At 37.2% G+C, this 15,565-nt stretch overlaps 1 protein-coding gene across 2 annotated transcripts in view; it reads right to left on the bottom strand.

Annotated features, from left to right (window-relative positions):
• LOC126272165 (iron-sulfur cluster co-chaperone protein HscB) overlaps positions 1-15,107 on the bottom strand; it is a 47,261-nt gene extending 32,154 nt beyond the window's left edge. Inside the window, exons 1-2 of one of the 2 annotated variants that reach the window (XM_049974799.1) lie at positions 13,860-15,107; positions 13,488-13,741 (exon numbers count right to left, since the gene is read on the bottom strand). In XM_049974799.1, coding sequence (XP_049830756.1) covers positions 13,488-13,741; positions 13,860-14,210 — 605 coding nt within the window. In that variant the 5' untranslated portion in view covers positions 14,211-15,107. The remainder of the gene's footprint in view (positions 1-13,487; positions 13,742-13,859) is intronic. The other variant, XM_049974798.1, reaches the window with a different exon arrangement.
• Positions 15,108-15,565: the final 458 nt, after the last annotated feature.

Below are 15,565 nucleotides of genomic sequence, written 5' to 3' on the forward strand. Positions count from 1 at the left end.
GGCATTGACAATCAAAGGAACACAGCAATTTCATGCTTTCATTCCCAACACTACATCAAAATTAATAGTCAAATACTTCTCAGGTGATATGCAGAGTTGTCAGAAGGAAGTAACTACATCACCAGACAAACTGAAGTTACAACATGTATCAGGCTATGTCACCACAGTATATCGCAAAAACTGGTGGCTTGGGTACATTTTAGAAAGAAACGAAGAACATGATGAAGTAAAATAACTTTTCTTCATCCATATGGACCAGCTAAGTTATTCTCTTATCCTGCACATGCAGATGTCCTGTGGGTGTCAGTTGTGGATATTCTCACAAAAGTGAATCCATTTACTCCAACAGGGAGAACATACATTCTTAATGAAAGTGATGTAAACCAAACCCAGTCAGCTTTATTAAAACGTAATATGTGAAGTTCCAAGACAATTTATTGGGAAACTGCTTTCAACTCAAAACTTAATTTTTGTCTCAGGTTAGTGTTAATGTATATTTTATAGAAAGTTGTTTCAAAATTATTGTTAGTACCTATTGTGTTAAATTTAGCTATGTACAGATACCTGTTACTCAAAAAGAAGCATTACGTATTTAATTTGTTTAATAGTTCCATTTCAAACATCATGGACCACAACTATTATGTAAATACTTGTATTTTTTCATACTTCATTTCAGTTTGTAGTTAAATGCTCAAACTTTGTTTTATCAGTTAATGTACTGTTAGTTAAGTTGTATGAAATTAAAATAAGCAATCAATTATAAAATATGCTGATTAGTTTTGTTTTAATAAGGTGATGTTTTGATATTTCTAATTCTTTTTTTACTTAAGTTACAGTATATTTTAATGACATTCCTGTTTGTTAAAAGGTCAGTTTGGACACACTAGGGACGTTAGTGAAAGACAAGAGTCCGAAATAATTTTTTTTTAACAATGAACCCATCATCATCCCAGATTTATATTTTGCCATGTGATTTATAATAGTATTAAGTAGTTATGGAAATACTTTGAAAATTTTCAATTATGTACTTTTTGTAAAAAAATTACAATTAAATCAAAAAATATTAATTGGTATTTAGAAAAAGGTTATTAATTAGAAGCTATGTTTTGTTGTATATCCCTGGAAAGAGCATGCAAAATGCTGCAAAATGACACCTTTCCCAGTTCTCTACCTCAATTAGGGCAGCTCCTAGGACAATTTAAAAAAAGTCCGCTCACACATTTTTTGCTGGTTTTTGAAAAGTTTACATAGCCATATTTCTGGAATGGTTTGAGATAAAAAATTGAAATTTGGTATATTTCTTAGTCTCAGTGCCCACTATAAGTACACCAACTTTCAGCAAAATCTAAGAGGGTGAGGTAAAATAGGTGTGTTGATTTGACAAAGATGGAAAACTATAGAACACGGATTGGTAGAAAGAAAGTAAAAAGGAGCCACAAAGAGAAAAATTTAATCATTGCCAATACTTGGTTTAAAAATCATTCAGACCGTAATTTATTGCTTATGAATGCAGATTAAAACTGTAGAACGTTAAAGAGATGGGACCTAGATAAGTGGAAAGAAAGGTTACTGAGAATGTAGGAAAAGACTGATTACTACTTACCATAAAGAGGGCACGTCAAGTTCAGACACGCGCAATTAAAAGACACTTACAAAAAGCTTTCACAGACAGCCTTCAGCAGTAGAAAACACACGCACACACACAACCAAGCATGCATGTAAACCACACACACACACACACCCACACACACACACACACACACACACACACTAACGCCAACTCCAGCATCTCATGTTGGAATTAATGATGGTCGTGTGTGTGTGAGGTGTTAAGCTTGTGTGTGTGTGTGTGTGTGTGTGTGTGTGTGTGTGTGTGTGTGTGTGTGCGCGCGCCTCTTTTACAGGTGAAGGCTGTGGCCGTACGCTTTGTTTAACTGCCTTTTAAATTGTAACAGTATTATGAAAAGGAACGTTGCTACTAACCAGATAATGGAGCTGCCGAGTCGCAGATAGGCACAACAAAAAGACTGTCACAAATAAAGCTTTCAATCAGTAAGATCTTCATCAAAAATAAAGGACAGACATATACACTCACGGAAACGCAACTCACACACACATCTGCAGTCTCAGGCAACTGAAACTACACATTTGGGTTTTAATTCTTTCTGTCTGCAAATTGACGTGTCTTCTTTACAGTAAGTAGGAATCTGTATTTTCTTACCACTGATGATATTACTAGCTGGAGATTCCATTGTTTTAAAGATAACTGAGAGTCTCGGAAAGAGCAGTAGGTAATGATTAACTGAAATGGGGGAATGGAATACAATAAGGGAATAAAGGGTAGATTTGACAGGTGAAATAGTGAAGGCAGTAGAGGATCAAATAGGCAAAAACGCAGGGCCCGATAGAAATCTTTGGATAATACCCAAAATACTGAATTTTAATGGTGGAAAAAGGAAAATATAAAAATAGAGCAGGCAATGCAGGCACAATGGAATAAATATGCCTAAAAAGTGAGAATGCAAGAAGTGCAAAGCAGGAATGGTGAAATGAGAAAAACAAAGCTGTAGAATGCATGACAATGGAAAAGATATAGGCTCTTCATAATTGCCAATCAATATCCTTCAACGCAGTTTGTTGCTGAGTTCTTCAACACATTCCGAGTTCAAATATAATAAATTTTCTCGAGGCAAAAGAGCTTGCGTCCCAAAACCAGCGTAGATTTAGAAAGCATCTCTCATGCTAGTCAGGTCACCTTTTTCTCACAAGATATCATATAAACCATGGATGCAACTGGCAGATATCACATTCCTATATTTCCAAAAAAATATTTGACAAGGCGTCCCACTTGTTAATAAAGGTACGAGCATATGGAATATGTTGCCACATACACTATGTGATCAAAAGTATCTGAACACCTGGGTGAAAATGACTTACAAGTTTGTGGCACCCTCCATCAGTAATGCTGGAACTCTCAGTATGGTGTTGGCCCACCCTTAGCCTTGATGACAGCTTCCATTCTCACAGGCATATGTTCAATCAGGTGCTGGAAGGTTTCTTGGGGAACAGCAGCCCATTCTTCATGGAGTGCTTCACTGAGAAGTATCGATGTCAGTCAGTGACGCCTGACACGAAGACGGCGTTCCAAAACATCCCAACGGTGTTCTCTAGGATCCAGGTCAGAACTCTGTGGAGGCCAGTCCATTACAGGGATGTTATTGTTGCGTAACCATTACGCCACGGGCCGTGCATTATGAACAGGTGCTCGAACATGTTGAAAGATACACTCGCCATCCCCAAACTGTTCTTCAACAGTGGGAAACAAGATATCAATGTAGGCCTGTACTGTGATAGTCCCACGCGAAACAACATGGGGTGAAAGCCACCTCCATGAAAAACATGACCACACCGTAACCCAACCGCCTCTGTATTTTACTACAGGCACACACGCCCTTGTAGATGACCTTCACCGGACATTCGCCATACCCACACCCTGCCATCGGATCGCCACATTGTGTACCATGATTTGTCACTCAACGCAACATTTTTCCACTGTTCAATTGTCCAATGTTTATCCTCCTTATACCACGTGAGGTGCCGTTCGGCATTTACCGGTATGATGTGTGGCTTATGAGCAGCTACTCTATCATGAAATTCAAGTTTTTTCACCTCCTGCCTAACTGTCATAGTACTTGCAGTGGATCCTAATGCAGTTTGAAATTCTTGTGTGATGGCCTTGATAGATGTCTGCCAATTACACATTATGACCCTCTTTAATTGTCGGCAGTCTCTGTCACTCAACAGACATGGTCGGCATGTACGCTTTTGTGCTGTATGTGTCCCTTCACGTTTCCACTTCAATATCACATTGGAAACAGGGGACCTAGGGATGTTTACGAGTGTGGAAATCACACGTACAGATGTATGACACAATTGACACCCAATCACCTGACCACGTTCGAAGTCCGTGAGTTCCACAGAGTGCCCCATTCTGTTCTCTCACAATGTCTAATGACTACTGAGGTCGCTGATACAGAGTACCTGGCAGTGGTGGGAGCACAATGCACCTATTGTGAAAAAACGCTTGTACGGATACTTTTGATAACATAGTGTATGAAAGTGGCTCTAAGACTTAAGGATATACGGAATGAGTTTTTCGATGAAAAAAATCGATTTTTGGGTAAATGCATTTCCGAAAAATTTAGACTCTCCCGTTTAATACCACATATAAAATATTTGGATGACGTGAATAAAACTATTTTAAATAATTTTTTAAAATAATTTCAACACACGATGTTCTGCACCTTGTATGAGACGCGAAATATACCTGATATAGACAGCCTTGCCAGAGATATAATTGAGCACAAGAGAGATAGCTTTTCTGTTGGCTACACTGCTAGACAGTTGACAATAGATTCTGCACCATTTGTATTGTTTCCTTTGTGAGTCCATCCATGTCATTGTTGTGAAAGTCGTATGTGGAGAAGTCATTGAGTTTTCTTTCCTTCAACATACCAAGACCTAGTCTGAAGGTATTTAGAAAGCGTATACATTGACGCAAGAAAGTAAAGTGTACTAAAAATTCGTTAGATTCATCTTCATCAGTATCTGATGTCCCAGTAGCGACGAACCTCAACACTGGTAGTGATACATTGAGTGACGCTGCTGCCACTACACCAGAAAGTGCTTCAAGAAGAAAACTAGCTGGAATTGAAGAAGAATAAAAGAAACTAAATGCTGGAACTACAAAATATGAGGTAATTAACGTATCTCTATTATCAGACATTTTGGAGAACAATGCGTGCTGCAAACCATGTGGAAAATGTGGTGTTTCATTGAAAACAAACTTACATGTAGGACTTGCTTGTGAATTAGAGTTGATGTGCAATTATTGCAAACACAGTGTTACTTTCTTCAATTCCTCACATGTTACTGCAGATACAGGTAAACTATACGATATTAACATTAGACGGGTTTATGGATTATGGTGTATAGGAAAGGGCAGGGCTGCAGGTGCCATGTTGTGTGGTGCGATGAACCTCCCTCCTCCATCTTCAAAATTTAACAAACACATAATTGCAATAGGCTCTGCTGTAGAAGATGTGGCACAGGAAAACATGAAAGATTCTGTTGAGGAAGCAGTTGCTGAAAATAATAATAGCAGAGACTTGTCCATAGCTTTTGATGGAAACTGGCAGAAGAGAAACAACACATCTCTGAATGGTGTAGTAACAGCTACAAGTGTGGACACTGGTAAGCTAGTTGATGTGGCAATACTTTTCAAGCATTGCAGATGCAAGGAGAAAATGAAAACTAAACATGAAGAGGAGTGCATGGCAAATTACTATGGGTCAAGTGGTGGTATGGAAGTTGCTGGTGTAAGAAGTATTTATCAACGCTCAGTAAAATGGTACAACGTTAGACACACAAATTATCTTGGAGATGGTGACTCAAAGGCTTTCAAAGAAATTGAGGAACTGAGACCCTATGGTAGCGATGTGAAAATTTCCAAACTGGAGTGTGTTGGCCATGTTCAGAAAAGGATGGGATCAAGACTTCGACGGCTCAAGACTAGCATGAAAGGCTAGAAATTGAGCGAAGGAAAAACTTTAGATGGGAAAAATAGTCTGACAGATGCTACAATAGATCATATTCAGAAGTGCTATGGTCTAGCAATAAGACAGAATACAGCAGACGCAGAATTAATGAGAAGAGCAGTCTGGGCTCTGTTTTTTCATACAGCTTCAAACAATGAGAATCCCCAACATGGGCTATGTCCAAAAGGAGACGATAGTTGGTGCAAGTACAACAGAGGCAAGGTAACAAAGAAACAATACAACCACCCTCATCACCTGCCATAACGGATGAAATAAAACCAATATTCCGAGACCTCGCAGATATTAGTCTGCTAAAGAAATGTCTTCATGGCTGGACTCAAAATCCAAATGAGTGTGTGAACCATGTGATATGGAACAGACTACCTAAAACTGTGTTTGTGGGTATAAACACACTTCACTTTGGCGTTTATGATGTTGTTTCATCATTCAATCAGGGTAATATAACAAAGTGCAAAGTTCTGCAGAAGTTGGGGCTCTGTGTAGGACTACGAACTGCCGCAGCTATGGTTTGTTTGGACAAGGAACAGCTCAGGTCTTCAGATAATTCCATAAAAATATATTCAAAGAAGGCTAGACAGCATAGCAGAGCCATCAAGAGGAAGCTGTTGGACAATTCTGATGATACAAGCTATGGAGCAGGCTTGTACTGAAGTAAAAACTTTGAAGCTAATTTCTCATAACTTTAGTTTTTTTTTGTGTACAAGGTACATTTTCTGAGGGCCTATTTATAGAAGAAAGATGAAATTTTCTGTAGTTGTTCCTTAAGACCTTCTAATATATCTGAATTAAAAGATATGTGGAATTATTTTGTATTAATGGATTAAATTTTAAAATACTTGTTAAAATGTATAACTTTTCTTAACATTTACAAAAAATAAAATATCTGAAAAAGTATACATTATTTTTTCAAAATTAATAATTCAGCATAAAAGCAGAACATATCTCTGTGTTCTGTGAAAAAAATCAAGAGTATCATCCAAATAACAGGTGAGAAAATGTTCTTAACTTTTAGCTCAATTTAACACTGTAAGCATAGGGCTTTCCATATACTCTTAAGTAATTGAACCCAGTATGTTGCCCTCAATGTCTTCAGCAGAGGCAAGGGTATCAGCAAGAGTACACCAGGGAAGTGTCACAGGACGACACTCCTACATCTGCAACTGTTTGCTGACAGTGCTGTGGTGTATGTGAACAGGCAGCACCTGCATAGGGGCCTCACACAACCTCCAGCCCCAATGAAGTCACCACGATTGGAAGCATCCGATTCCACTCGTCAGCTCTGACCTACGGCATAATGTTGTTGTGTGTATCACGATGGTGCGGTGGTTTTGAGTTGGTTCATGTTTGTACATGCTGTGTTGTGTTTGATAGTGCCCTCTGGTGGTGGATGTCGATGTACTGAGTTTAACAAGTGGTACTGGGTTCATTTGAGTCTTTGTTATCATTGTAGTGACATGGGTTTATTTGAGCCTGGGTAGTCAGTGCTGTAACGTAGATTTAGTAGTGATTGCTTTGTTTTCCGTGAGTTTTTTTTAATTGTGTGTTTCACGTTTTTGTGGGGTCTGCTCGCATCCCCCCTCCCCCCCCCCCCCCCACTCACACACACACGTGCACTACCAACTGCAGAGATTTTTTTGCAGGCTTTGGTTGGTAAGTAGTTTTTGTTTTGGGGTCAATCCCAGCGAAGTGAGCCAATACAATTAAGTGGCTGCTTGACTATTTTTAAATATTTGATTACCTTGTAATTGAGAAGTTTAGAACAGTTCTTAAAAAAATTAACTTGCATGCTTACTGAACAGCAGCCATTTTTATTTGTTAAGTGCATAACGGTTTTTCAATTTGGAGACAGCATTAATTTGAATATCTCTGCACTGGGTTAAGTTACAACATTGTAATTGACATGAATGCTTTTAGGAAAGGATCCTTTACAACATTGTTTATTACTCCAAATATGCTAAATTAAAAAATAACCAGTGAAAATGACCTCCAAAGTTTGGCATTGAAAATTTAGAAAATCCACTTTTTAGACCCAAAAATACCAACCAAGGAGTGATTTATCAGAGTGCATTTTTTTCTCTAGTTAGGTATTGAAAACTACTAACTTCATATAGAGCAAGAGCAGGGACATGTTTCCTGGACATTTTACAAATTTTTGAAATTTGAAAACCTTTGTTTTTTGTAAAGTTTGGGGCTAGCTATCTGTGGTGTGACTGAATATAAAAATCTGATTTCTGCACATTTTGTATACCTATGCGATAAAGAACTGTACAAAATTAAACACTGCTAACTGACTGAACAAAGATATGAATTTTTGAAAATGAGGAAATAATTGACATTACACTACAGTTGATCTTATGGCTTTTGCCTAATTCATGAGGGATATTGGCTACATGTAATAAATTGTTACTGAAGTTAAGGTACTGAATTATATGGAAAAACTCTAAAAATTACTGGACAAAACATTTACATTATATTGACAAAATTTGAAATAAATATTTTCAATTAACATACTTTTGAGAAGCAGTGCTTCCTAATCCTAGTGGTGATTTTTAAGAATGCTTATTTCTCCAAACAGCTTTTGTGATATAGAATAAGACCTCGTGTTTGGTGTCTTAAGTTCAAGCACTGAAAGCTTCCTAAATATGTTTTTTATTGGTATCCAAAATTTGTCACTAGCAGATTTCTTGAATGCCGTTCTTGGGGCACCAGGGTGGTAAAATTGCACAAAAACATCATTGTTTTCAAAACTTATTCTTTCAATATGTGCAAGTCACCACAGTCCATCATATACACATGCCACTATGTCATTCTGTGAGATTAATTGTACTGACACAATTATCCTCGTAAAGTTCGGTGCCTGATGTTACATACCATCGAACTAAGTTTTCTGCAATGCCAAGGAATTTGTGGAATTGCTTTGTTCCTTTTATTGTCATACAGTTTTCCTATCTCATTTGAAATGTTGTTTTGATATGAAGAGCTAACTACCTCTTCTTTCTTGATGAGAAAGTAGGCAATGCCTTTAACTTTATCCTTGAGCAAGGCATACATGTCCTCTATTGGAAGAATTAGATCTGTGCTCATTCTCTGTAGGTTGGCTTTACTCCCTTCACATTCTGTAGTACCTGCTACTCCATTGCATGCATTTTTACCATGGCAAGAGGCAAAAAAGTGCCATTCAGCCTCCAACCTGAAATCTACTTTGTGGTTGCAAAAGATCTGAAAAAGTCTCTTTGTTCTTGTATTGACTATCCCTTCCATCTGAAAAGTATGTGATATTATGAAAAGGATAGTTGCTACTCAGCATTTCCACTGTAATATGAGTAGAAACTATCCTTTTCATAATATTGTTACATTATTCCGCCCTGGATTTTCCATTGTTTGAAAAGCATACAAGCTGCTCAACCTTGGATAAGTTTCCTTTTGTGTAATTTGTTACATACTTTTGAAAAACATTTATAACTGAAGTGTTCTGTTCTGAGTAGTCGCTTAAAATCCAAAATGAAGAATTGCAAACTTCATCTTTCTTATTCCTGAAGTACAGAATCAATGGATGCATTGTTGCCCATTCACTAACTCAGTGATACCATTTGTATTTCATCCTGAACCACAAACGTATTAAGTTTTCTGCAAAAATATCTAGGACTATGCATTCACTTGCATGAAGGCACGCTTTTTTTTTTACCTAAGTTGTGCTTTTTTTGTCCTTCAAAACCTTGCTTTCGATTTTAGAAACATAGTGGTAAGTTGTTTATTAAAGATTCAAACCTTCCTCGAGATTTAACCACTGTTGTTATTTCAGCCCTGTTAGTTGTGACCCACTGTTTGACGGTAATGTTAAATAATTCAAGAGCATTTTTTTTTTGCCAAGTCACTTCCCACATAAACTCATCATGCAGCCATAATTATTAGTGTCACAGACCATTAAATCTAGTATATCTTTGCAGTTAACATCGTTAAGTTTTGCACCCACACACATCAACTTGATATTCTGATGGTATAAACAAACACATACAAGTGTGTTCCTGAGGAGCCAGCCAAAATACGCCATTTAGGTAGAAGGTCACAAAATTCTACATTAAAGATGAACATTTCGGAAAGCTATGCAAGTACATTTAAATTAAACAGTACCATTCGTTCTTGCTTTGTTACCTTAACCCCATTTATAACAACTCTTTTGTTATCTTTGTTACCCGGGCACATCCTATTGTTTCATTATCTTAAAAAAACTGCTGGATATTTTCAGTTCTTTCTTCACTTATACCTACTTCTTTCTTCTTTCCAGCACTGTTTGAATGCCTTGCTTCTCCACTAATTTTCAGTTTAGTATAATCAAACAATCGTATACAATGAATTTATGAACTTTTTTTTCTCTTGACCGTGAGACAGGAAACAAACTTGAAATTTCAACTTTTTTCTCTTTATGTGTCACTGAACACTTACTTTTTAATTTCTTAATCAAGCACAAATATTCAGTGTTGGAGATTCTGGAGGTAGAATTTTTTTTTTTTTTTTTTTTTTTTTTTTTTTTTTTATACTGTTGGTTTCAAAGAATGATTCTAAAAAGCATTTTCTCATTTTGTACAAAATTCTTTGTACCTTACTTTCAATAGCTGCTTTTCTTTTTCCACTATACAATTTTCTAATTTTCGAAGCAGGAGACACCTCTAACTTAGAACAAGGGAACTCCGACTTGCTAACAGTTTCCTCATTATGAATTAATAAGATTACACAATTCTGCTTCTGGATTCACAGTAGGTATATCTGAGTAACAATTTGGGCACAGGGTATTTCCAGAAATAACATTAAGTTTCACTCAGGAAGCTGTTTTACTCACACATAAGGAGGACATATGTTCAAGTTTTTGTGAAATTGAACTATAAACTGTTTTAAGACACACTTCATTTACTACCAGTCCAGCAGGCACTGTTCATCCATTTTATTGCATTCCAGTTAGTCGTTCAATTTTATTTATTATTAAAATTTCAAAATTATTTTGGTTAATTAAGAATTACACTCACTACAAAGGCATGAAAACTATTCTACTCTCTCAATAAAGTGTGTGCATTCACTCGAACAGGGGTTTCAGAACAGACTGACTACAACAATGCCACACCCAGCAATTGCAGTGGGGGTACACAGTTCATCTACAGACTTGTTTTTCACTACTGGGCTCCTGTGCAGATTTGTTGCTCTGTCCACATAGCCCTTGTTCACACTTCTCTCAAGGACTAAACTCTTGCAGAAAACTGTAGCCTTCTCAACAATTGAGAAATTTCACTTGTTTGCTTTTATCATTTTGAACTTCTAATAATGTGCTACTTAACTGAGAGTAAGCTAGATGTATATGGACATTTTTTTAAACATACAACTAAAGCAAAAGCTCCTACTGTTTAATATTTTATTATTAAAATAAATAATACTAACAAAATACAGGGTGATAGTGTTAACTAAATACAAGTTAAAATTAAATTTCATTACAATGAAACAATAAACCACTTAAATAGGCAATAACCGTAAGGTCAACTGTAGCCCAATGTGAATTTTTTTATTCATTTTCAAAAATTCATATCTTTACTCACACTTGATCATCAATGTTAAACTTTGATAGCACTTTGTTATCATACAGATGTACAGACTGAGCAAAAATCAAATTTTTATTTTCAATCCCACCAGATATAAACAGCTCCATACTTTTAAAAAAATAAAGTGTTTCAAATTTTAAAAAAAGGAAATATTTGTCAGTTTCTTGCTGTATATATAACAATACCTCACGAGAGAAAAAAATTCTTCTTGCTGTATATATAACAATATCTAACTAGAAAAAAAATTCATTCTGATAAATTACTCCTCAGTTGTTATTTTGGAGTCTAATAGATGGATTTTCTAAATATTCAATACCAAACATTGGAGATCATTTTGACTGGTTATTTTTTAATTTAGGGTATTTTGGATAATAAACAGTGTTGTAGAGCAGACTTTTCTAGAAACATTCATGTCAATTGCAATGTTGTATAACTTAGCCCATTGCAGAGATATTCATATTAACACTAATGTAACCTAATTGAAAAACTGTCATGTGCAGGGGGGGGGGGGGGGGAGGCCACCGTTCAGTAAGGATGCAGGTAATTTTTTTTAAGTTCTCAATTGTGGGGTAATCACATATAAAAATATCAAAATATTTAAAAAATGGTCAAGCAAACCTCATTGGATCACTTCATATGGATTGACACTTTCGTTTAATTCTACACTAACTGTGATATTTTGTCTGTTTTACATTTATGGTATTTTGGTTGCTTTAACTGATGTAGTGAACATGGGGGTTCTTGAGCTATTGATATTTTGGTTCCAGTGGTGTTTTCTGAAGTTTATGGTCGGTCTTGCCAGTATGTATTGAGAGCTTCATTTAAGATGTATAAAGGTCACTGAAAATGTCCTATTCCACTTTTCAAAGTTGGTGTTCACTTTTTTGTATACAGTAATTTTAAGCCATGGAGATCGAGTCATGTGTAGATTCCTGTTGATTTTGTGGCTGTAGCTTTGTGTCGTACCTTGAGCTGTTGTGTTTTCTTCTAATATTTGTTTCAGAATGACGTGGTATTTTGTATTGTTGTTATATATGTAGCTTGTCTCTGCCCTAAGCCCCCAATTTCCCGTGGTTGTCCCATTAGTCTCATTTTATTGTTTGTGTGAGACACTTTTGAGTCATTTTTATGTTTGTTCACATTTGTTAGCATTTAGTATGCAGTGACGACATCGTCAATAGTTTGTATACGCTGGAAGCAGGCATTTCCGCCACACTGATGACATCATGGGTCAAAGAAAACTTGAATTGGATGCTTCACCAATGCCCAAGTGCCTTCTGCATATGAGGTGTTCCTAAAAAGACATCCCAAAGTGGCATTTTGTCATAGTTCTGAGACAATACAAGTTGGCAGAAGAAGAAATGACAACAATTAGGGTTTAATACTTCACGAAAGAGACCATTAATAACATTGCGCAAGCTCAAGGTGGGGGAGGAAATAGGTCTAGTTCCATCCAACCAAAACACCTCATAATCTACCTTGTGACATTTCGAAAAACCATGGAACCCTAAATATGGTTGGCTGAGCAGTGAAATTAACTATCATGCTCAATTGTTGGGCTACTCTGCTTGGTCAGCGGTAAGGATAGCTAGTTAGTTAGTTGGTTGCGTGTTCCACTGATCAATCGCACACTACGGTAGCCATTATGATTTGGAACGCGTCAAGTGCACAAGAAATGCGCGCACGCGGGCACACACGCACGCACACACCCACCCACACAAGAGAGAGATATTAATATTTCTATTATTTACACCTTTCCCTGAAATGGCACAAAATGCATGTACTATATTTATAGATTTATTTAGTCCTATTCAAGAATTCATCTATGATGTAGAAGGAGTTGTAAAGGAGATATGATTTCAATTTAGTTTTGAAGCTATTACTGCTGTCTGTCAGACAGACATTTTATTTCATTGTCAAAAATTTTTATGGCAGCATATTTTACCCCTAGTAAAGTATACCTCAAGAACATTTGAAGTAGCTTTTCACATTACATAAAACGTATCATTCAATAAGGGCAAGAATTTTATGGTCTTTCTAAATGGAAAATAAGCAAAAGGCTAACGCATTGTGCCTTGGATTCTCTTTGCATCAAATTAGTCTGGTAGCCTAACTTTGTGTTAACTAGCATACAGTTGAATGCATACAACAAAACTCTTGGGTTAATTCATTGTATTGTCTTACCTTTCTCGTCTTTTTGAGTATTAACTGTTTGACAATATGGACTACCAGTATCTAATTTGCTATATAATGGAAATAACACATCTCATTATGTACAACTGACCTTGAAAGTTGTTTCAATGTTTCCTTATTTTGCTCCTCTATGACGTTCAACTCAGCTGCAGTTGATGCCATTTCAACACTTTCATTTAACTCCATTATTTCCATAAGAAATTCTGGATCTGAATGCTGTGTTGCTTCACTGATTTCTGACCCCTGTAGTTGGAGCATGTACAAGCCGCGAGACAAAGGTTGTTGCAGAGTTGAATATGCTTTATTCACCAATGAAGAATAGTCTTCTGACAACATACGCTCCTCCTGAAATGGTCATGCTCAGATGGAGTAACTCCAAATCTGTAATTACAAATTAGCGAGTCATTACACTCTTCCAAAGTTCGTAACGTACACAGAAAATGGTCCACGATCCACATCTCACCTTTGTCCTGTTGGCAAATCTATCTGGATGCAGGATGTTTTGTAACTGTCGATACTTTGTTGTCAACTCGACGGTGTCTAAATCGTAACTAGGTGTTACTCCTATCACTTCAAAATAATTAGATTTATCGTCCGGTTGTTGGATGGTGTTACACGAGTGGCAAAATATCTGCGCTTCATCACTACCACATTTCCAACATTTACGTGATACCTCGCTCATATGACGTACCACCGATGAAATTAATTTCGGACATTTAATAGCTGATACACATTTAAGGTTGTGTGCTTTCGCACGATGATAGTATTTCGCTGACATTCTCAAACCTAACCTTGAGAGCGACATCATAAACATTACAACTCAGTACTCCGCACGTAACGTCACAAAAATCTAAGCCAAAAACTTAAACCACTATCGTATACACGTTCTTTTACTCCAAAACAATATCACATAGACATTAGACAATCTTTAGCCCAAAGTTCAAGCTTCGACCTGTTCGTCAACAAAAGAGCAAGTCTTCGTTTGGCAAATATAAAAGATGCAGATTGCACATCTTCCTACGCCGTTACGTGGATTTTCAAGATTCCATCGATTAAATTTTAAATGCATCACAAAAATAAATATACTTTATCAACACATTTGTCTTCGTGTGCGGTTCTATTTCCAGATTAATTCCGCCACTTTAAACTTCTAGAAACTAAATTTAACACTTGGTAACAATGATTCAGTGTGTACACAATTCGTGCAGGCAGAGATCATCAGCAACAGAGACCAGTGAGCTCCATACGAAATCTTCCATTCACTTTCACCACAAAAGGGCCGCACCCGTCGTTTTGACGGAACTTCCTCGTACGCCTCGTCATGTGAAAAGTTTCTCCTCTGTGGTTCAAATAGTGGCATTACACACGCCGTCAACGGAACGTCACCGACTCGTCACTTTACTTTAGCGTCACATCAAGGTTTCTCAGGAAGAATGTTTCGAGGGGCCACAGTGTGGCCTACTTGGCGAGCAACATTAAATCTTTGACTGCGGCTGACTGCTACAGCAGTCCGAGCGTGCCGTGCAACCGGTGCGACTGATTACCAGACTAGTTCAGGGCTGTCGTGTCCCAGGTGCTGCCGACTGCTGTAGAAGTTGTGAGACGTTTATTCGCCAATTGTTTAGCTGCGCTTGAATAAGACGTCCGTTTGTTTGCAGCGCTACTGGCGAATTCTCGCCATACCTTACCGTTTGCTGTAACTGCAACAGATGGTGTTTCAATATGCGAAACACGACTGCTTTTGAAGTCGATGTCAGCACTTTTGGCGGACCGTCACAGCACTTGAACGAGTAATTTGCTTTACACAAAACAGATGACGCTACTGTGGTTTCTGTCGAACTGTAGTTTCGCGTCTTTCTGCGAGATTCTATTCTTGGTTCAGACTTCAGTCGCCTATTATTCGCTTGTGTTTGCACAGTGAATTTACTTATTGTGGTGGCATCTAAAAAGCTCCTCACCTCCGAAGAGATAATATAGATGTTAATGGAGAGTGACTCCGAAGAATGGCTGTGCTCTTCAATAGACAGCGATTCTAATGAAGAAGATTCCCATACGAATAGTTTACAACCTACAGACGTCATTGATTCTCTTTCATCTCCTTCTATAATTACTAATGCTACCAATGTACCACATAGCTGAAAAGACTTCAAACAGAGATTGGAATGGTGG

Source organism: Schistocerca gregaria, chromosome 5, assembly GCF_023897955.1.
Source record: "Schistocerca gregaria isolate iqSchGreg1 chromosome 5, iqSchGreg1.2, whole genome shotgun sequence".
In the NCBI taxonomy this organism is placed as follows: domain Eukaryota; kingdom Metazoa; phylum Arthropoda; class Insecta; order Orthoptera; family Acrididae; genus Schistocerca; species Schistocerca gregaria.